Source organism: Thunnus maccoyii, chromosome 1, assembly GCF_910596095.1.
Source record: "Thunnus maccoyii chromosome 1, fThuMac1.1, whole genome shotgun sequence".
NCBI lineage: Eukaryota > Metazoa > Chordata > Actinopteri > Scombriformes > Scombridae > Thunnus > Thunnus maccoyii.
Window position 1 is genome coordinate 39102127 of NC_056533.1, and position 23120 is coordinate 39125246.

The following is a 23120-nucleotide window of genomic DNA, read 5'->3' on the forward strand; positions in this document are numbered from 1 at the left end:
AACAACAACAACAAAACCTCAATAAACTTCAGCTGATTCAAAATGTTGCAGCCAAACACATCAGACATCATAAATCACGTCATTGTCTCGTAGCTTGATTAGTTCCAGAATATGTAGCTGACCTCATGACCTCCGACGAGCCTGAACGCCAGCTGAGATCCTCCGACAGCTCCTTCCTGTTTCCTCCTCAGCTGCTGGAGGAGATCAGAGAAACTAACACACTGTCTTCTTTTAAAAACTCACTATCTTATCTTGCTTTTTATTTATTTTACTGGGATGCGAGTCATTTATCAACTGTCTGCTTATTGTGTTTTTAATTGTATGTAAAGCTCTTTATAACTTGTTTTGAAAAGTGTTACATAAATAAAGATATTATTAATATTCACGCAGCAGCAGTTGATGAAACTCTTCTTCTTCTGCCTCTCAGGTGAGTTTTTTTGGAAGCAGCAGCAGCAGTGACTCACCTCCGCTGACATTCAGCCCACTCTGCTGTCTGTCCTCTCTCTCCCGCCCCTCTCCTCTCTCTCTCTCCCGCCCCTCTCCTCTCTCTCTCTCTCCTCCTCCTCTTCCTCAGTGGGCTGCAGACACGACCAGAAACAGAAACACCGAGAGAGAGTCACGACGCCTCGCCGACACAAATAAAACACGACTGCTGGCTGAGAGTCAGGCTGCTCATTCATACAGGAGCGGCGGAGCTTGTAATCTGGTTTTAACTGGTTTAAACTGGCGCACCACGGTTACATGAATCTCCCAGCTCTGACTTGTCTCTGTGCAGCGTGTCGCTCAACCTTTTAGGTTTTTATCTCTGTTCACACCCGAAGCTGCTCAGTTTCATCTGTTTAACACTGAATCTTTCTGTTTTACAGCTTCCAGCTGTAATTATTTCATCTTTAACCTTTTCCCGCCTTTAAAAGTGCATCCAATCAGATTACTGCTGATTGTTCTGGTGGCAAAGTTCCCACCAAACACTACAAACCAGTAGTTTCACCTCCACCTTCCAGTCAGTACCAGCAAGTCTCCACACATATAAACAGTTACACATGAAAGCATATTGTTTTACATATATGCATCGTACAACTAATGTAAACAGACATAAAGGAGGAAGACGTTCAACATGGGTCTCTGGCTGGATTTGAACCCGGGTTCCTGTAGTTCAGAGTCAGGACCTGAACCTCCAGACTAGCAGAGCTTCTCCTGGGCTGGAGAACAACAGAGGTCTATGAGCATTAATGCAGTGGAAAGTTTGAATATTCACCCAAAATTTTTAGATTTTTGAAACAGATAAAAACTCCTGAAATAAATCACACATGATTGTGATGAACACAAATGTTTTCTGATATTTTCATGAGGTTTGATCAAACATTATTAAGTTTGAACATGTTTGTACGGTACATATTATGCCATTTATGGTCACTGCATTTTCAATATATGTGAATAACTTATGTAGCAGTGGAACTAATCCTTCAGGAAGTGATTGGTTTTGCTCATTTTGTGACGGTTGCAGTGAAGCAAAGTTTCTCGTGTTGCAAATCAAACTCTCTGTGACCTTCCGGTGATTTTTGACAATGTTAGGATCATAAACTGCAGCAGAATTTCATCATTCACAAACAAATGTCAGTTGTTGACTTGTATGAGCCTAAATTCACTGAATCTCTGAAAAAAAACCTTCCAATCAGTCAGGAGATGTAAACTTTTTGAGCTTTTGGCTCAGTTTCAGAGTTAGCCTGTGAACATGGGCCCCAAAACTTAATTACAATAGATAAATGAAAACATGCTTTATAAGAGTTAATGTTCAACAGGCCTTCAGTGCTTAAAACCCTGATTAAATGGAAGAAAGAAAAAAAATCGCCGTTAAGATTGTTTGTGTGTTTCTAAGAACAACAAACAAGCTTAGTTTATCTGAACAGCATCTGTCAACAACAAGATAATTCAAACTGTGTTAAATAAGACATAAAAAAAAGCATTAAGACAAAGTATAGTAGAAACAAAAAGCTAATATGAAAGAAGTAAAAGTGCTGGGAAGCCAGTGAGGGATCTCCACTTCAGTAGCGACATAAGATCACGTCCACACTAAGTCGGCTAAACTGGTAAAAACGATGGCGGACGGCTTCATGAATGTTATTCTCTTTATTGTCTACTCTGACAGCTTGTTTAGAGTTAAATGTAGTTTTCTACCACATTTCTCTGCTCAAACTGTTGGAATCTGCTGCATTAAACTAAATGTCATGAAGCCGCCGCGGAAACGGAAACAGTACATCGTTTCTTCTTCACTGGTTTTCTGTGGCTGACTTGCTCATCTGTCCTCCACACATGCCCAGAAGAAGAATGACCTGTTTTAGAGTTTTAATGTGAATGAAAATGAGCAGAAACTCCTGCTGAGGACGCCCGTCGCTTTTGACTGAAAACAGCGTTTAGCCGGATTAATGTAGACGTCGTATCGGGAGCGTTAGCAACAACCAGCTGGAGGTTGGACAGAAAACGAGACCACAAGTTGTAACTTTAAATAGATTTATTTAACATACTGTAGATAAAATCAAATATAAACAAACCACAGGACCACTGTCACACTCTCATGGTTTACATTGTTAATGTTATGATGATGTCGATGTGACATCACTCTGCAGACCGATGACATCATTCCATATTTAGACTCTGACTTCCAGAGTCCGCACTGAAAATGTTGATTTACATCCATTTGATGTCTGTAACGTGTTTTCTGATTTGTTAAAACACCAAACTGGTCCTTTAATCCTCTCTCACCTGCACGTCTGATTGGTCGATTTTTAATTTGAATTTTAAAAACAACACGTTGCATCTTTGTGTCCAGTTGGAAGAAGACAAACACACAAATCGAAACTTACTGAAAAAAATGTGTATGATCTGACACACTGACTTGTTGTTAGTAGTGTGTTTCTGTAAAAGGCACCTGGGAGTCAAAACTCAGGGCACAAAAGCATCTTTTTATACTTGAATCCTTTTGACAGGTGAGAAATGCAGAAAATAAACTGCGAATCATGTTTCTGTGGTAACAGATGTTTTAAATATTTTAACAAAGAGGCTGCATCACCTTCTGCAGTGACATCACACACACACACACACACACACACACACACACACACACACACACACGCCTCACGTGATGTTTATAATATTTCTGATCAGTCTCACCTCAGCCTCTATTATCAGCCATATGACTCATTGTTTCTTTCTTTCTTTCTCTGGTTTTATCGGGTCATATTATCATGACATCATCCTGTGTTGAGCTGAGTGCAGTGACCTCATTGTGAGTGACATCATCGTTCGGGCTCAGAGGTGATGTCATTGTTTCCAGTTAGTCTGCTGCTGCTGCTGCTGTTTGTCCTCGAAAGCAGCCTGCAGAGCCAGAGAGCCCCGCCCCCCTCTGTTTACATCACATCACATCTCTATTCTACTCTATTCTATTCTATTCTACTCTACTCTACTCTACTCTATTCTATTCTGCTGTAAAAGCTCTGTCCTGCAGAAAGCTGCTGCATGGAGCTCGTAAATAAAACATTTTGCTGCAGATGTGCTCTTCTTTCTGCTGCATCTTTAACCTGATTTGACTTTAAAGCAACACACACACACACACACACACTGACTGTGGTTCTGAGAGCTCTCTGCTGATTGGCTGCAGATGATCTCATCAGTTGGGATGTGGAGGTTTCTTCTGCAGCCTCTCACACACCTTACCACCTACACGCACACACACACACACACACACACACACACACATACACACACACACACCTGAAGCACTGCAGTTGCATACATAACGTAAAAATCTGCTCCAACAGCAGCTCAGCATCCGAAATGTCGTCACTGTAAATGTGGGAATGGTCCTCACAAAGATAGAAGTACACACACACACACACACACACACACACACTGCAGCTGCATTACATCATCTGGCTCAGCGTGAGGAGAGCAGCAGAGACATGCTGTGTGTGTGAGAACACTGTGTTCTGCTCTGGTGCATCATGGGAGTCGTAGTTCTCTGCTCAGATATGTTGTTGGTCATGTATGTAGAGGTGTTCACGTCTGATGGAGTCACATGAACGGGTGCCTGCGGGGGTCGTCTGACGGAGCCTCTCGGGGGGGGGGGGGGGGTCAAGTAATGGAATAAAAATATTGATGTAAGATTGTTAAGCTGCATGTTTGACGGCCTGTTAAACCTTCGTATTGATAATATAGTTGTTCTCATTTACATATTTTTTTCTGTTTCTGTTTCTGCAGATAAAATCATTATTTTATGATCACAACATCTTTAAACAATATGAACTAAAACCGGTTAATAACAGCAGCTGTATTTAAATTGAACGATCACAGATGAAGTTAGAGGCATCTAAAGGTCGTCATATTCAAGTGCAGCCACAACGTTCAATGAGCTGTAACGTGTTTTCTTCCAGTAACAGATGCTTTGTGTCTGTACTTCCTCTGTGATCACAGCTGCTGTTATTAACTTGGATCTTTTGTTCACTTTGTGAGGAATTTTAGCTTAAAACATTCAAAAATTAACTAAAACTATCAACAGAATGTGAGGAAATAATAAAATGAGGATGTGACGTCTTTGCCTCTCTCCATTTACAGCACCAACAGGGTGCAACGCTTGCTAACGTTAGCTTAGAAATGGAGTCCCCTAACGTCAACAAATGACCGGCAGACACTACAACACAGAATCCAACACAAAGTCCACTTATGAGCCCCCAAAAAACCTGAGCAGCAGCCGTCTGTGCTGCAACATCGCTCGCTGTATGTTAGGAAGAGGTGATAGTCTCATGAGTAACAGGATGCAACTTTAAGTAGTAACTAATTCCTTTCGCTGTTGAGTAATTAGTAATGCAATTTTTGTAATTTTACATGTTCCATTGTCTGACAACAGAAACAGAAAAAATATGTAAATGAGAACAACTTTATTGTGAATTCAGCTGCAGTCAGACAGAGAGCAGGAGGATTCATCAACCCCATCCTGCGTTTTATTAACCTGTTTGCACAGATTTCCACATCAATATATATATTATTATAATTACACAACATCAGCCAATCTGCTTCCAGCTGCAGCAGCTGTGATGCAGCCGAGACGTCCATCTGACCTCTGACCTCAGATACAGTCGTTTGTTCTTTTAGCAGCAGAATATCTCAAAAATAACGATTTGCTGATTTACATGTTTTCTCTGTTTTATACAATTCTGATTATTGTTGGTCGGACAAAACAAGACATTTGATGATATAAACAAGGATGCAGATTAAAACTTTATGAACATTTTTTTATTATTAAAATGATTCATACGGAGGATTGTTCTGCCTCTGTGGAGCTTCGAGCTCTCTGAGAGTTTTATAGTGTTTGATGTGTTTGAATGAAAAGCGACAGACAGGCGAGTTTGGCTGTCAACCAGAGCGACAGATGGAGGCGTTAACACACAAACACACACAGATACGTGTGTGTGTGTGTGTGTGTGTGCGTGTGTGTGTGTGTGTGTGTGTGTGTGTGTGTTCCAGTCAGGATGAGTAACAGTTCATTGTCAGCTTTTAAATTTAGAGCTGACATTTCCTCAGAAACACACCGACCCGGCGTACCAGTTGAAACCAGATCAGCTGGATACGACCAGATCTGGTTCATCGTTACTGTTAATCTTCATATTTCAGAAGTTTTCACTGAGTTTTATTCTCATAAATATTTTTTTTTTTACTGTATCAGCTGTCAGACAGAAAACTGAAACATGTTGAAGGGCTATCTTTACTGTGCATTTCCTCTGAGGGGTCAAAGGTCAGCCACAGTGCACCTGCAAATGCAAATCTGATAGAAGTTTAGACGTCTTGTGCATCATTTTAGACACATTTTTCCAAATATTCCTCCTCAACAGTTTTGGTATCTGAGGAAACTTTTGTGTGTCGGTGGTTTATGGACAAACACAGATACAGAGACTCTGTTTAAAGTGTTATAACAATTATTTTACGGTTGAAAGATGCCCTGATCAAGCTTTTTTTACACCCTGATTCCTCAGTATTGAATATCTGCGGATGCACGGTGCATCCTCAGGCTGTAGCACCACATTACAATCAGTTAAATTCCAATATGTTTGGCAGCAGAGTAGCTCAGATGGAAGAAAACAGATGTCCTATAATATTTGTAGTATTTTTGTAAGATATTTGTGGAGATGTTTGTCACTGTGGTAGAGAGAGGTTTGCTAAAAGCTTCTCTGCATCTTTAGAAAATAGTTTCAATAAAGGAAACAAGGATTTTAGCTCCAAAAAAAAATCATTACTTGACTGACAAAAGCAATGTTTTGATCCAACTGGGTCTTCTTCAGGCAAAATGACAGCCAGCAAAACAAAGAGCAAGACGTATTTAATTGTTATTTATGCAGGAAAACATTTTAACAAATCCAAAAACATCATAACCCTGATAAAAAGAATAAATGAATGAAGAGATAACAGGTTCAGGTCTTTGGAAAATGGATTTAATGAACAACTTTATATCAAATCCGTCGTCCTGCAGCTGCTCTGAACATAAACGTGACGCAACGTCTTCGAACTTTAAGATAAACCTACAAAACTAATGATGTCACATCACTACACTGATCACAAATTACAGTTTCACTTTACTTTAAATGCCCTCATTGATCATTAATAATCAGTATTTTAACAGTTTATAAATGGTTTACAACTCAGATAGACGGATAAAAGCACATATATGGACATTTGCTTATTAATGTTCAGTATTTATTCTAACTTCTCCTCTTATAACTTATTTATACAGCAGTAAACACAGTTGATGACTGATACATTAATAAACACTTAAATCTGCTGACGGCTACATTTTACTGAGTTATAAATCATTTATTAACTGTTTACATATTGATTATTAATGATAGTTTGGGAGAAGTGAGACCAAAATTACTACAAGACTTTTATTCTAAATCTTTGCAAAACATGATCTCATCAGTCAGATTGATCACATGATGTTATTGATCAGCTTGAACAGTAACTGATAAAGTTCCTGGCACTGTGTGTAAGTATATTGAGCTATAATTTATAATATTACACACTTAAAAACATATTTGAACAATGAAATGATTCTGATTCTGAAGAAGAGCTTTCTGCCAGCGATTCCTGAGAAATATACCCTCCACTGCTCTGAACCCACACCTCCTCCTCATCCTCCCCCTCCTCCTCCTCCCTCTGCCCTGCTGGACCAATCAGAGCCCAGTATTCCTGCCAGCCAATCGGATGGCTCCAGGGTGATGTCATGCAGCAGGCTGCTGTTTGGTGCTGATGCTGCTGAGCTGCAGATCTTCAGTCTGAACAGAGAGGAGAGATCGAGCATCACTGCAGGGTGAGTGACTGCAAACACACGCAAATACCTTCATCTTCATCTTCATGTTTATGATGTCTCTGTTATTATTTTAAACTTTCTGCATGTTTGCAGCTCAGACGGCTGCAGCTTCTTCTCAGAAACCAGAAATGTGAGCAGATGAAAGCAGCTTTCACTCATCTGATCACATTTTCTTCTTCTATCATTCAGACGTTCGTTCTGCTCTTTGTTTCTGTCTCGGCTGCATCTTTTCATCTTTTTCATTTCTTCTTTTCTTTCCGTCTTTTTGATGAGTTTTGTGTTTGAGCTGCTCGACTTGCTCGTCTCTGCAGAAGGTGATGCGCTTACTGGCAACAATGACATCATCGCTTAGTCCCAGCACACACACACACACACACACACACACACACACACATACACACACATACACACGCACACACAAAGTTTAATCATTGTATCTGCGTTTGTATCTAAAGTAATGAATAAATAAAGGATGGTAGATGATGATAGAATTATTTTTTTTCGTGTTTTTCTGCAAAAAAAAATTGCAAATATGATCTGTTTGCTGCTTTTCTCTGTTTGTGAAATGAATCTCTTTGTGTTTTCTGACTGCTGGTCAGACTAAAGACATAGTTGAAAAAATCAGTTTGGATGCTGGGAAGTAAAAATGGACATTTGGCTTTAATTTAATGTTGCAGAGATGAAACAATTGATGGACAATCTGCTCGAGTGATGAATTGCAGCTCTGGTGCTTGTGGCAGGTTTTAGATTTATTTTGAAGTCAGTGTTTCTGTGTCTTTTGCATCATTTCATGCACTAAATGAGTTCAGAAACTGACGGTTCATGATGTGTAAACTGCTGCTGATGTTCAGTGCTGTTGGATTTGTGCTGCATGTGTTTACGATGGTCGGTGCACGACGACATCTGCAGTTTCTCTCTTGACTGATGAACCGAATCTCTGAATCTGCTGCAGCTTGTTGTGTCTTTATATCTGTTACTGATTCAGTCTTCACACTTTGCATGAATGATTTTAATCTCCTGAAGTCACAGCTGAATGAGTAACTGCTAAGACTCGTGTTTGTATGAACCACTCATCGCTCAATAAAAGTAGAAACAAGCTGTCACATGAGCAAAATCTGACCTTTAAACCAAAATGATTATTCTGTGCAGAAACAGAGGCTCAGGCTTATCTGGGTTGTGCATAAACTCTTGTGTAACATAAACAATAAAAGTTATAGAAGATATATTTTGATTATTGTTTAAGATTTTTTAAAAAGTGCAAATTGCAAATGTTTTTTTTACACAGGTCAAAATTTACCAAATAACAAATGACAAAACTATGCATTAAAGATAGAAAGTTACGTCTCTATAGTGAAGTTAAACTCCAAGATTTCATGTTTAGACTCTTTATTCCACTTATTTATTTCCTCTTTTTGTTCTGAACCGCCATTTTCTTTCTCTCTACTTTTAAAACAGACACACAGAATAGCTAACTGTGTGTTTTGTCCCTGAGTTCAGCCTGACAGGCAGAGCTTCCTCTTGCAGCACATGCTCCTGTAGGAGATGCTAAAGCGTGTCAGTGCCTGAGAGGCTTTACTCAGGGCAGAGAAACCACCTCGCTGTTCTCTAATGAACAGACTCCAGAGAGTAACTCTACTCATCTGTCTCTGTCCTCAGGAACAGACTCTACCTCACCACAGTGTCTTTGCAAGAAAACAACAGCAACAACAGCAGCAGAATGACTCTAGCAGGTAATTTATTGATTATTGATTTCCTGCTGAACATGATGTGTTCAGCATTTGTCTGAATCTGTGCAGAAACCTGCAGTATTGTTTAATTGGTTTGGTTTTTTGCTCTGAATGTTGCAGCATACAGAGAGAAGATGCGAGAGCTCCCCCTGGTGTCTCTCTTCTGCTCCTGCATCCTTCCCAAACCCTCAGACACCACCGGCAACAAGAAGGAAGGTCAGCATCACTCTTTCTACTCTACTCTACTCTACTCTATGCTACTCTACTCTACTCTACTCTACTCTGTTTTATCGGATTCTGATTATCAAGCTAATTTTATCCAAAGTTTGAAAGTTCATTCTTGACCTTGGAAACAGTATTTTCACTAAAAGTTGTTAACTCATGGTCCACTTATTGGCCTTTTCCAAAGCTTTCAACTGTATCTTACTTCTTCAGTGGATGGCGTGTTCTCAGTTGTCATGGAGATGGTTCAGTTGTCATCACATGACCTAAATGTTGACCTTCCACCAGGTGCTGACAGCTGCAAAATGTGACTGAAAGCTCTGAAAGAAATCTAGTAGTGGACCTTGAGTTAAGAATGTTTTGTTGAACTGTTTTGATCTATTCTGGTACTAAATATGCACATTCTGCACACGTAAATTTATGAATTACAAATGAATTGTACTAACTGTACAGGTCTGCTTAAGATTAACAAGAAATAAACAACTGCTTGACTAAATAACATTGTCAACGTCTACCTCAGCCCTGATTCTCTACTCAGGACTGACACGTTTACAGTTGTTCCCCTCAGATTTAAAGGTGAATCTCTAGTTCGTCTAGTTCATGCTGTTGTCTGTTCTTGTTGCAGGCGTGGTGGACTTGAACCTGTGTAACATCCGGGACATGGAGGTGATCGAGCTGAGCAAGCGGGCGAGCGGTCAGGCCTTTGAGGTCATCCTGAAGCCGCCCACCTTCGACGGCGGGCCCGAGCTGACCACACCGCCTCGCCAGAAACCCTCGCTGGAGGAGATCCAGAAGAAACTGGACGCTGCTCAGGAGAGGAGAAAGGTCAGTGCTTAACTTAAGTATTTCATTTTATTCTACTTTATACTTCCACTCCACTACATGTCAGAGGGAAATATTATACTTTCTACTGCACTACATTTATCTGACAGCTGAAGATCACGATTTTACAAACAAAACAAATTATCATCTCATAAAATATCATGTATTGTTATAGATTAAACTACTCAACAGTATATAAAGTAGTAAAAGTTAATTATACTTCAACCAGCTACAACATAAAATGTTACATTCATAGTAGTGTATCAATAAAAATAATCCAGTAATAAAGACGATACAGAGGTTCCTTTTGTTTCGGGTATTTCCTGCAGAATTTAATTTTGGGTCCAGTTTCTCTCTAAGTCTTTGAACATATGGTTTATCTAATATTTCAGTTTTACGCTGGTTGAGTTGTAAAAATATATCTAATATCTAAAATACATCTAAAAACACCATCAGTAGGTCTTATCGTCATCAGGAGACACAGTCATATAAAACTGAGTGTCATCAGCATAACTATGGACAGAGATCCCATGTTTGTGGTCATAAAGTGTGTTGTCTGACTCAGAATTCAACTTAAAGTCAACTTTAATGTGACTTTTTATCATCTGAAAAACAGATGAAGTGAGAATCCTGACAGATGTGACAATTGCAATACTCTCTATCTGGTAAAGTAATGAATCAGTGACAGTTGAACTCTAGAAACAGAGGGAGAGAACACATCACATCTATTTTAACGTCTTTCTCCTGATGACACCTGCAAAGGGTAACATATATTGATTAAAAAGCAGCGGCCCTACAATCGATCCTTGAGGAACCCCACAAGTTATTTTACAGTTTTTTGAGAAGTTATAATCTATTGAAACAAATAATGAACTCTTTTCCTGTCTAGATTTCAAGCATACAGTAATTCAAAAAAATTATGTCCACAGCATTAAGTCTGCTGCTTATTACTTTTAATTTATTTGCATTCAAATTGATCAACCACAGAGAGTTTGGTGGCTTGAGGTCAAATCTGAAATTATGCTACTAGAAGATAACACCAACAAGACACTAGTGCTCAGTGGACTCATAGTGATCCTCTGAAATCTGATGAAAATGACTGGGATTCTGTTGTGAGAGCAGAAACAAAGAATAAACACACAGACTGTAAACTCTCTTCCTCTAGTGTCACGAGGCCGAGCTGCTGAAGCATTTGGCGGAGAGGAGGGAGCACGAGCGTGAAGTCGCTCAGAAAGCTTTGACCAAAGAGCGCCAGGGTCACCGTGCCGACGCCGACAAGGAGCAGAGGCAGATGCACCTGAATACCTCGCAGGAACGGCTGCAGGAGGAGGTGAGGGCGCAGGTTTCACTCTTTATTCTGTCTTCGCTCACTGAGACGATTCAGATTCTGTTTCAGCCGAATGAATCTCTAACGGGAGTTGTGTTGTTTGTGTTTGTGTCTTTCAGGACAAGCACAGTGTGGAGGTGAGGATGAGCTGGAAGAGGAGGAGGGGATTCTGGGTAGATGTACTGAGACAAAATGTGAAGCCAGTGGTGCGATAACAAATATACAGGAGGTCGGCAAAATAGGGTTTAAAAACCCTATTATTAGGAATAGTTTGACATTTTGGGAAACATGCTCCTTCTCAATCTCATGTCTGTGTGTTGAGCAAAAGATTAAAGATTAAACAAACAAAATACAACATGTTAATCAGGGAACTTTATAGGTGTCGGAAGGTGTATTTTTGAACTTTGGACAGAGTCCGGCTAGCTGTTTCCCCCCGCTTGCAGTCTTTACGCTAAGCTAAGCTAACTATCTCCCGACTCCAGCTCTGTACTGAACACACACCTGAGCATCTCTCTCTCTCAGGAGCAAAGTGAATATACACTCAGCGAGCACTTTATTAGGAACACCTGTGCAGTCGAATGCAGTCTAATACAACAGCTCTGCCATAAATTCTACTTTTACAAAGTTTATACATTTTCAGTTTTTGTTGACATTGTCAGAATGGTGATAATTCTACTTTGTTTATTATTGAGGTTGTAGTGAAAAGTGTTCCTAATATTTTGCCCTCATCATGTATGTTAATGGGTTGGACAAAATATTAGGAACAATTTCATTATAACTTCAGTACACCATCACCAGCCGCTATCACCTCAATGATAAACATAAGGTAGAGTTATCACCTTTTTGACAATGTCAACAAGAAATTGAAAATTTGTAAGCTTCATAAAAAAGTAGAATTGATGGCAGAGCTGTTACATTGGATCGCATTAGATGGCACAGGTGTTCCTAATAAAGTGCTCTGTCAGTGCATTTGTATCCCAAAGTGTTGAACTGTGTCTTTCAGTGACTCAACCCTCATCAAACCTCCTATGTCTCAGTCTTTTGGGGTTGAGGTCAGGGCTCTGTGCAGATCTGTCAAGTTCTTCCACACCAAACTAGGAAAAAGGTTGCCATGTTGAAACAGAGAAGAGATAAACACAAACTGCTGCCACATAGTTGGAAGAACACTATTGTCTAAAATATAATTGTATGAAGTGGCATTAAGATTTCCCCTCATTGGAACTGAGGGGTCCATACCAGGAAACTGTGTGTGGTCCACATACTTTTGGCCTTATAGTTAATAATTCTCCACTTTATCCTGATAAAAGGCTTTTTTAAACTGGTATAAATGCAAAATGTGTGCTGTATGGCAAAATACTGCACAATTCACAAAAAAGTTTGGTCGTATCAACAAAACCTGCACTCAACTAAATGACGAACTTTGTTGAGATTCATGTTAAAACCTTAGTTGGTTTTCTCAATCTAAAAAATTCTAAAAATTAATTATAACAAGATCATTTGGACTTTCTGCCATTCTCCTGTGTGTGAGTTAGCTTATGATAGCATATGTTAGCAATGTGCTAACCGTGTCCCCCTGTTGTCTTCTTCCAGGTGTCTTGATGGCCTGATCACAACACAAGCTGAACTTTATTTGGAAGCCATTTTGGTGGGCTGATGAGCTGAGAGTTGATTAGCCGGGAAGCCGGCGTTGCTCCGACTGGGAGACTGACAGGAAGTTACTCTGAAAAGAGTGAGAGAAGAAGAAGAATAGGAGGAAGAGGAGAAGGAGGAAGAGGACCGAGGCCGAGTCCGGCCGCTCGACCTCGTCTGTACAACCAGGACTCCTTTTAACGAGATAAACTGTTTCTAACGAGAAAAACTCTTGAAACTTAAGGACACTGCTGATTCAGTCATCATGAGATGGTTCACAGGGGTTTTACTGTGCTTTGTTGCCATGCCAACAGTGCCAATGTGTTTATGTGTGTATGATTGTGTTTGTACTGAGGATTCAACCTGACCCAACCAAACCAAACCTGAAATAGACCAAACTGGACTCAAACAACACAAATGAAACAATCCAGAAAAAAGCCAACTAGGCCCTCTTCTTCTTCTTCTACATCAAAATGATCCCTCAAAGAAAAACATCGGCTGTACGGCCTCATCCTGTCTGGACAGTTGGATAAGAAGGAACTGTCGCTGCCTAGATAGTTAAACAGTTAAACAGCTCCATCTGCTGGAGAGTTTAGATCATTACATTCACTGTAAAACAGTACGACATCAAGAAAGGTTTGATCAGTGAAGTGTTGCTGTTTGGTTGCATCTCGTGGCAACTGTATGAAACTACTAATATATCTGCAAACATCTTTTTCATGATGGTTTTTAGCCAGTTTCTATATATCAGGATTTGACTCAAAGTTTTAAATGAACACCAACAAGCTTCCAGATAGAGCCATTCAAAGTTAGATATACAACCCTACCCGTGTTATTTCCTGTCCTGTCTGGTTTTGGCGACACCATACGTGTAAACATCACCTGGTGGATTCCGGTCTGCAGCTTTTCTCCCTCCTACAAAGCTCAGATTGGCTCAGTTGTTTTTCCAGAGACCTGTCCCCCCAAGAAAAACAACACAACAGTCGACCAAAAACAACATGTAGTCACATTTGAGTGACAGATGCTATCTATGATGACTTATATATACCGCTGTTTGTTTCCTGTTTCCAACACTTGTCAGGACAGTTTTTTAAAAAGCGTAACCAGGATCGTCCCCCTAACCTTAACCTCGTGGTTATTATTGTTGCCATGATGTCGAAGGTGGTCTAACCTTCCACCACATGTTTCTCTAATGTTAACAAAGTGATTATTTTAACCCAAACCATTATCTTTCCCTAAACCTAACCAGACCTGAACCACAGTGTTGTCACATCATAAAACATCATTATTGTTTAACAGTGTAACGGTTTTGAAAACCACAGACAAATGTTGTCCTGCAGATTACTGCTGATAGTTGCACCAGATTAGAAAACGCTCCTGTGTCGTTCTAGACTCACAAGGTCAAACCACAAATCTACTTGTTTAATTCGGAGGACTTGTTGTTTTTCCGAAAACTGCAGAAAATGAAGCCCAAACGTGTTTAAATGTCTGAACAACTCAAAGATGTAGACAGCGATTCAGAACCACAGGAACAACGTTTCACTTTTATCACAAATATCAATGAAAGAAACCGACAATGAGAGATTGAATCGAAGCTGGTGTAACAGGAAGTGATGTCAGGACTTCAGCTCTCTGAGTAAACAGTTAGTTATCTCATTTGGCTAACATTAGCTACATGGCAGATCACTTATCACTTATCAATCCAATAATCAATATACCATCCCCTCTGCTTATATGAGTGAGTGAATATTAATGATGAATAACTGATAATCGATTGTGTACAGTGTTTACAGCTGCGGCGGTGTGTTTCTGTGTGTGTGTATGTGTGTGTCAGTCTGTTTCCCTGGCAACGTGATGATGATGATGATGATGATGATGATGACGACGACAATGTACAGAAATCACATTATATTTTAAATGGAAGAAATAAAATTATGACACTTTACGTCTTTGTTTAGTTTTTATTGAGTGAAACATTCAACACATCATCATTCATCCTCTGAGCTATAAATACATTAATATTAAAATCATGTCACCAATAAATACATACTGAGGATCAATATCATAACATTTAAATAATATGTAATTTAAATAAACTTAAATAGAGCACATTATATGAAACATATTGATGAAAAGTCGGAAATTATAAAATAAAACTTCATCATAAGAGCTGATAATAGTGACAACAGAAGGTATAAATTATGAGATGCAAGTAATTCTGACTAACAAGGCGTCTTTTGAGTATTTTGAATTATTAAATAATGAGAATAATAATGAAAATAAGACATATTTTGGTGTGATGTCTTCATTTTTTAGACTTTTGACTTTGATTTTCAGTCAAACTGACCCAGCAGCTGGTTCAGGTCTCAGTCCTGATGTTGGATGATGGGTCGGACACAGGTGCAACCCACGGCCATGAGGCGGTACTCCATGCGGTAATGGTAGCCGAGCTCTGACCCCGCCTCCTTCGACTTGACCCGGCGCAGCAGCAGCACCTGGCGCAGGATGGGTCTGGACTCCAGGCTCAGGTCCTCCACGCCATCCTTGTCCAGACAGCCTTGCAGCAAACAGTGAGCCTCCGACAGCAGCGGAGGGTGCAGAGAGGCATCATGGGACACGCTGAGGACGAAGAGAGAGAGAAGGGACAAGATATAGGATGATTAAAGGAACAGACCACTGTTTCTAAGTTTTAGCTCATTAGGATCAGTTGTTATTTTGGCACCATTTTAATTTAGATTTCGTGTTTTGATGAAATTGTATTGTATTCACTTCAGTCAAAGTTTAGACGTTTGATATTTGTTCATTTTAGTCAACAAAAAGTAAAGAAATTTTAGAAAATTCAGTTTCCATTGATGCAACGATTGGTCGATTAATCAATTCATTGCTCGACAGAAAAATAATTGCCATTTAAGTATTCTTTTTAAGCAAAAATTACACCATTAATTAAATTAATTTAATATTTGGGGGTTTTGGACTATTGGACAAAATTTTCCTAATTTTCTAGGGGGCGCTGTCGAGCCATTTTGCGAGACCCATAAAATTTTTCACCACTTCTGATGTATGTGCAAAGTTTACAACTTTTCGTGCACGTTTAGGCCCTCAAAAATGCATTTGTTTCAGAAGAAAAATAATAGAGAAAAATTCCTTGAGTTACAATAGGACCTTTGCACTGTCAGTGCTCGGGTCCCAATAACATTAATTTAATATTTGGGGGTTTTGGACTATTAGACAAAGTAAGACATATGAGGATGCAACCTGGTATCACACCGAAGCGTTTGATATACACGCTGGTCCATCCTGTCAGTGACACATTTTGCCTCATGTAGGCATGAAAAGTAGACGCATCTCTCATGCCTGCACCAATAATGATGTTTTATGGTGTGTGGTGTGTTTTTATGTTTGGTTAAATTTAGGCACACTTGGTCAGGGTTATGGAAAGATCATGGATCATGGTTAAATTAATTACAATGAGTGCTCTGTTTGTGTGTGTGTGTGTGTTTTCATACTTGTACGTCCACGGGGAGATGGAGGCGTTCTCCAGCGCCAGCGGTCTGATGATTCTGGTGGGAACCATAGTGTTCGGGTCGAGCTGCAGGGGGACGGTTTCCATGGTTTCGACTGCTGCATCATCAGAGGACTTCTTGTGTCCCTTTGTTTGGTGTTTCGATTGGCTGCCTCCTTTCGGCCGGGCTGTCACCTCCGCCATCATCATCGCCATCATCATCATCGCTACCATACAGGCAGCCTGAGGAAGAGGAAGAGGAATTTATAAAAAAAAAAAATCATCCAAAACAATTCAACAAAAACATTTCAACAATTTATCAAAGACTGCTTTTTTAAACACAAAACCTTTCTGTTTGTCACAAATAATATCTGTGTGTTTTTGTGTTTGCATTATATTGTTACACTTTCACTCTTTTATAATGATCTTCATCAGAAGAGTCAGTTAAATGAGCACCTGCACTAGTTGCAGGTGCACAATGAAGAAAATGTAATTAAAAACGTAATTTTTTTAACCCTTGCCAAGAAAGTTTAATGTAAACGTATCACATGTGAGGCTCATTTTACGTTATGTCATGTTACAGATTCACCTGCTGTAGAGGAACATGAGATTTTCAGATATTTGATATGTTAAATGTAAGAAAAATCTATTACATATACAGTATAATAACATGCGAAACAGCATGTTGCATGTGATGCAGTCACATATGGGCACGTGTGGTTTTAGGATGTTTCAAATGCATAAAACATCCCACATGTAAAAATATATAATTTAAATTTAAAATATTTAAAGTATTTTTTAAAATATTTGCCCTTATAAATAAAATGACTAAAATGACAAATAGTATTAAGTAGTAAATTAGTAGTAAATTTTAAAATGAACAAAATTCAACAGCATTTTCACATTTTAATTAAAATACAATAAAACTATGATGAAAAATGAAAAAATATGAGGTTGAAATTTCCTAAATTCATGAAAAAGTTTTAGGGAGTTAAAACTAAAATACTCACCATAATAATAATAATAATAATAATAATAATAATAATAATAATAATAATAATAATAATAATAATAATAATAATAACAATCAACAGCATGAAAAGATATTTTTCTTTAAAAAATAAATCTGCGTCGCCCTGGTGGTCGAGGAGGTTAAGTTCTCTCTTTCCTTGTTTCCACTAATAAAAAAAAACCCAGTAAAAAATTGTAAAAAATATAATAATAAACAGGATTTTGGGGGTTTGATGTGCAGCAAATATATGGAGACCAAAGTGGTTAAATAAATAAATAAATAACAATAATTTAATTTAAACCCAAAACTCAACTCATTGTTTCATTTTTATTTCATAATGTGACTCTTCAGCAGACATCACCTCCTCACCTTTCAGCCAATCACACGCCCCCATGAAGCCACCCTGATTTAAACATAAATCCTGCTGCTATGAAAATACAAATGACAAAATAATGAGTTGATAATGAGTTTTAAGAATTAATTTCACAGTTCATTGGTTAATTATTCATGTATGACATAATATTGAGCGTTGTGGGCTTCCGTACATTTGCTTTTCTGCTGTCGTATTAGTTATCCGTTGCATTTTTATGATTTTATACAAATTTACTTAATTCCACACTTTTATGAACTTTCTTTTGTCCTCTACCTGTCTTCTATAATTAACTTGACTCTAATAAACAGTTCGTATGGTGACAGAAGTGAGATTTCTGGATTTTGAAGCACTACGTAAACTGCACAGACTGAAACGCACATAATTGAAATCAAAGCTCGTGCAGGTTCTTACCGTCACTTTGCAGGAGTTTGACGTTGAAAACATGCTGATGGTGATTAGTTCAAACGTCCTCGGTTCTTCTTTTGCAGATCCTCCACTTCAGTGAATCCTGTTCTTCACTCGTCAGTTTGGAGGCTCCTCGGGCTCTGATGGAGGTTCAGGACTGAAGCTGTAATCTGGAGGTCAGATGGTGGTTGTCTCTGTCTAAAGCTCAGGCTGAAACAAACAGACTTCTTCTGCTGGTTTCTGCAAAAGTCGTATTCTTCTTCTTCGCTGGTGTTCTGCTGGACGTCTGGCTGAAGCGCCGACATTTATCTTAATCTGTGTCAGAGTCAGCACCGCAGTTGTACTTCCTCTGATGATGTCACCGTCTTTCTTTGTCTCTATCTGTGTGTATTTGATCCTCCTCTCTAGAAACCACACAGACCAACCTGCATGACAAGGCCTTGAACATCGACCCACTTTCACAGTCGATGAGGAGGTAAAAATTGTTCTGCATACAAAAGTTGCAGCAGATTTTCTAGGTCAGAGTGAAGTCTTCGCCTTAAAACGTCACGTTGTATAAATGCACATTTAAGTCTGATTATTGTGCAGATTCGTCATCATTGTTGAAAAAATTTGCTGAAGGAGTGAGAATAGTTGATTTACAGGATTGCAGTGATTCTGAGGAGTTTGCTGATATTTTCACATTTGTTATCTCAGAGACAACAAACTGATCAGATTAAATACGTTATCTCAGAAAACCACATGCATTGTTTCATATTTCATATTGCTGATATGCGTCATAGATAATGTTTATAAAATCTGAATCTGAAACCATTTACTTCAGCTTTCATGCAAATGTAGTGGAGTGAAAACTATGACTTTTCCATCTGAAATCTGGTGGAAAAAAAAAATCTCACAATATGGAAAGCACCAGAATTTTCAAAGGTAATTTCATCACACAGGAGCGTTGTGTTCCTGCATCTTCCAGTCAAAGAAAGTTTCTTGTTATCATCTAAAAACCTTGCTTGATGTCCACACACCACATGAAAATCCTGATATACAGGAGTAACGTAAAGTGAGGTTGCTTTCAAAAATAATGTCAGGTCAGTTGTTTCTGCATGTTGGAGAAGTTGCCACAGTTCTTCTGTGGATGCAGAAAACATTTGGGACGATCAGACGCCTCCCTGACGGTGTTGCGTTATGGAGAAGAATCTAAACATTTAAAACTTTTGCACAGTACTGTATTTAAATGCCAAAGTGTGACTCTGCTTATATATCAGCCTCCACTACTCTGGTTTCAGCCTTTCCAGCCAACCCAGAATCACATCAGTTTGTGAAATAAACAGATTTAATTTAATCTATAGATTCGTGTACATAGACAAACTAATATATTTCAATCGGAAGAATCTTTCATGTCTTTTCGTACCATCTCTACTACTAACGGCAGTAATCTGCAGGACATCATTTGTCTGTGCACTCCAAAACCGTTACACATCACCGTTAAAAAACAATGATGTTTTATGATGTGACAATCACTTGAAATGTGGCGTGGGTTAAAGTTATTACTTCCTCAAAGTTAGGCAACCATCTTCATCATGGCAACAGTAAAGACCATGTCAATTCTAGTTACGGTTTTTAAAAAACTGTCCTGACTTGTGGTTTGAAACGTGACATTCATGTTTGGAAGCAGGAAATGAACAGCGGTCTCCTGCAGCGAAATCCACTAAATCCACTTTCTGCAAGTTAGGATCTAATCAGCCAACTAACCACCTCCAAACACACCTTATATAGACGTCATCTGAACTGTGTCACCTGACAGGCTCTTTGAAAGTTGTGCTGAGTCTTTGTGTCTATGTACAGGAATCTATAGATCCACAGGTGTCGGAACCTGGCTGAGAGATTTGCTCACATTCAGCCATCAGTGAGGTCGAACACTGATGTTGGTGTTGGACGGGGTTGAGGTCAAGTTCTCCCACACCAAACTGGGAAAAGCATTTCTTTATGGAGCTGCTTGATGCACTGATGCACTGTTGAAACAGAAAAGACACAAACTGATGACACAAAGTTGGAAGAACACTGTTGTCTGCAACCCTGCCTCCATATATGTCTAAACTGTAACATTTTCTATCAACATGATGAGAAAACATTGATGAATAATGTATTTGGCAAGTATATACTGTATATACTGAATATAAAAGTGAAATGTTGACAGACGACTAAGTTCTTTTTTCCACCAAAATATGTGATCTTGCAGCACAGTATCAGCTGTTAGAAACTGCAGCAGTATGAAAGTGTTTGTGGTTTTATTCAGACTCTGACAGCACTTTGTTCAGGTCAGAGATCCTGGTCTCTGTTTCATACAGAACATTTAAACAAAACCAGCATCTTTCAATAACCTGAACCAAACCTGAACACACACAGGACTCAGGATGTGAATGACCAACATCCACCCTGACCTTGACCCTGTGAACATAATCCTGCCATTGCAACATAATCTGGAAAACAGTTTAGTAATTGAACGTGGTTTCTAGGAGACAGGGTTGCAGATCTGGTTTTAGGTCCCAGCTTTGACCCCTGCAGTTAGAAAATACTGTTGTATTCAGCATGCAGGATACTCCAAGTGGGATATGTAGAGATTATGATAAAATTGGCCTATTTTTCAAACATATTTAAATGTATTTGTGATTTTTTTTAAATTGAAAACTAAACAGAAATCAGGTCTGTTCACACCAAGTTTGAAAGAAATGTATATTGAAGTTATAACCTGAAGAGCAGCATGTATCTGAGCAGGAATCAATAACTATATCTGCTGTTGTTGTGGTTGTTGTGCTCGGATATTAAACACTTTGTACACATCTGTTCAGTGTCACTTGATGTGTGAACAGTCTGTGAACCAGTGATCACTGAGAGTTACTAAATGTCTACCAATGACAATAACAGTGTCTTATGTCTGATGTGAAAATATCAAACTTTATAGTTTCATCTTTAACTTAAAACTTAACTCTTAACTTTAAAACCTTGAGGACAAATTCAGAGTGAAAGCAGATTCAATTAGTTTAAAATCTCAAGATGACAACAATTTAAACTCAGAACCCGCTGATACAAATATTTTGTCTTAGAGACATAAATTGTTTTATACTTTTCTATTTCAAATACATTTATCTGTTAAGAAAACAATCTTTTAAATAAAAATGACAAAACAGCAGAACATAAAACGGATATTAGAGAAATGCTTTTTTAAAATGTATTATAATATTTATTTTGTTGACTTGTGAAACAACAACAGACTCGCGCTAACTGACAGTAAAGATAAGATGATCCGATGATGTCGATCGCATGCACAGAAACTGAGATGTCACGACAACAAAGTGCAACCGATGTGTAGTACAGATAAGAGAGATTAATCATGAGAACACTGCATTATGAGCATCTGCTACATACAATATGAAGCATTAAAAATAGAAATATAAAGCCCTAAATCCACCATACTAGTACTGTAAATACAAAGTGTAAAGAGACAAATAATCACAATTAAAAATTAATTACAAAAATTGTGCTTGAAGTAAAATTGCAGCTGCAGGAATCAGGAGTCAGGTGGTGGATAAAGTGTCTTATGTCTGCAGAGAGCGGTGGAACTTATTTCAAATTAATTTTGTGTTTTTATTAGAGAGTTGAAGACCACAAAAAGCAGGATCTGTCCCCTTTAAGGCTTCAGTTGCAGAGTTTGCCGTGTGTTGTACCTGGACAGGATGCAAGAACAACTGTAGTTCTATCAATACGTTCAAGGCCAAATTAAAAAATCAACTAAAGACGAATCAGCTGTGTGACCACTGAGCCTCGTTTGCATTATTAACTTTTAACTGACATTGTGGTTGTATGTGATGTGCTGTTGTGTTTTTTGCTTTGTACTGTTTGCTGTTGTATGTTTTGATTGTAATGGACTACAGATGCTAATTAGCTTCAAGCTAACTCTGGTGCAGTGCATCATTTATGCTTAATACTGCACACTGTCCTGTTCAATAAATCAAGAAGTAAGTAAGTAAGAAAAGCTTTTCTTGTTCGTTCAAATGCCTAAAATGACATATTGTATGTTTACGTCTACCTGACGTTACGTTGACCTCCAGCGGTCTGAGGGATTGTCGTCTATCAGCCGTAAAGGTGAATGCAGCGTGATGTTTCTTTTCCCCTAACCATGACCACGATCATTCCCGAAACTACAACAAGTAGTTTTTTGTGCCCACTCTTAACCTTTAACAATAGCTGTGCGGATCAGAAAATGCTCATATGAATCATTTTTAATGAGTGAGTAATGATTTTGGGACGACTCTGCCAAACAGTGTCATCAATCAGAAACTTATCAACATACGGATGATTAATCAGGATCCCCTTGATGTCACTTTTTTAAACACACTGGGTTCCCCTTTAGTGTCATTTTTCAACGGGTTAGGAAGATCATGGTTTGGGTTAAAACTGTCCTTAAAAACAAAAAACACTCTGACCGGCTGTTAAAAACACTAACCATAACCCTAACCATAACCCCAACTGTTACATCTACTGTCTGTCTGATGCAACAGGAGAAACTTCTAAATACTGTAACAGTGTTTTAGTCAGGGGCCTCTCAGCGGTCACTCGGGGCCGCCCCCGCTCTTTTATCCTCTCTTTTTGCTGAGCTGCTTCACTTGCATCATATGATGTAGAATGCGCGCATGTTGCACTGTGACCTGGTTTACAGTCGTGTTGTGACTCAGGTTGCTCCACATCACAGCGT

At 38.8% G+C, this 23120-nt stretch overlaps 2 protein-coding genes across 2 annotated transcripts; one reads left to right on the forward strand and one right to left on the reverse strand.

Moving 5' to 3' along the window:
• The first annotated feature begins 6831 nt into the window (after positions 1-6831).
• Positions 6832-14909, forward strand: stmn4l (stathmin-like 4, like). The gene is made up of 7 exons (XM_042420748.1): positions 6832-7354; positions 9011-9084; positions 9202-9297; positions 9929-10128; positions 11291-11455; positions 11572-11589; positions 13043-14909. The coding sequence occupies exons 1-7, from the start codon at positions 7092-7094 to the stop codon at positions 13049-13051; spliced, it is 825 nt and encodes a 274-aa protein (XP_042276682.1). The 5' UTR covers positions 6832-7091; the 3' UTR covers positions 13052-14909.
• A 223-nt stretch (positions 14910-15132) lies between these two features.
• On the reverse strand, positions 15133-18447 carry il17a/f1 (interleukin 17a/f1). Its single transcript, XM_042420899.1, has 3 exons — positions 18380-18447; positions 16588-16826; positions 15133-15700 (listed from the first exon to the last, which is right to left on the reverse strand). The coding sequence occupies exons 1-3, from the start codon at positions 18410-18412 to the stop codon at positions 15448-15450; spliced, it is 525 nt and encodes a 174-aa protein (XP_042276833.1). The 5' UTR covers positions 18413-18447; the 3' UTR covers positions 15133-15447.
• Positions 18448-23120: the final 4673 nt, after the last annotated feature.

Coding starts and splice junctions, on each gene's coding strand:
- stmn4l (XM_042420748.1), top strand. CDS start 7,092: ATGATTCTGATTCTGAAGAAGAGCTTTCTGCCAGCGATTCCTGAGAAA. Junction 7,355..9,010: donor AGATCGAGCATCACTGCAGG/GTGAGTGACTGC, acceptor CTCTGTCCTCAG/GAACAGACTCTACCTCACCA. Junction 9,298..9,928: donor CACCGGCAACAAGAAGGAAG/GTCAGCATCACT, acceptor TTCTTGTTGCAG/GCGTGGTGGACTTGAACCTG.
- il17a/f1 (XM_042420899.1), bottom strand. CDS start 18,412: ATGTTTTCAACGTCAAACTCCTGCAAAGTGACG. Junction 16,827..18,379: donor CAAACTCCTGCAAAGTGACG/GTAAGAACCTGC, acceptor CCTCTTCCTCAG/GCTGCCTGTATGGTAGCGAT. Junction 15,701..16,587: donor ATCTCCCCGTGGACGTACAA/GTATGAAAACAC, acceptor CTTCGTCCTCAG/CGTGTCCCATGATGCCTCTC.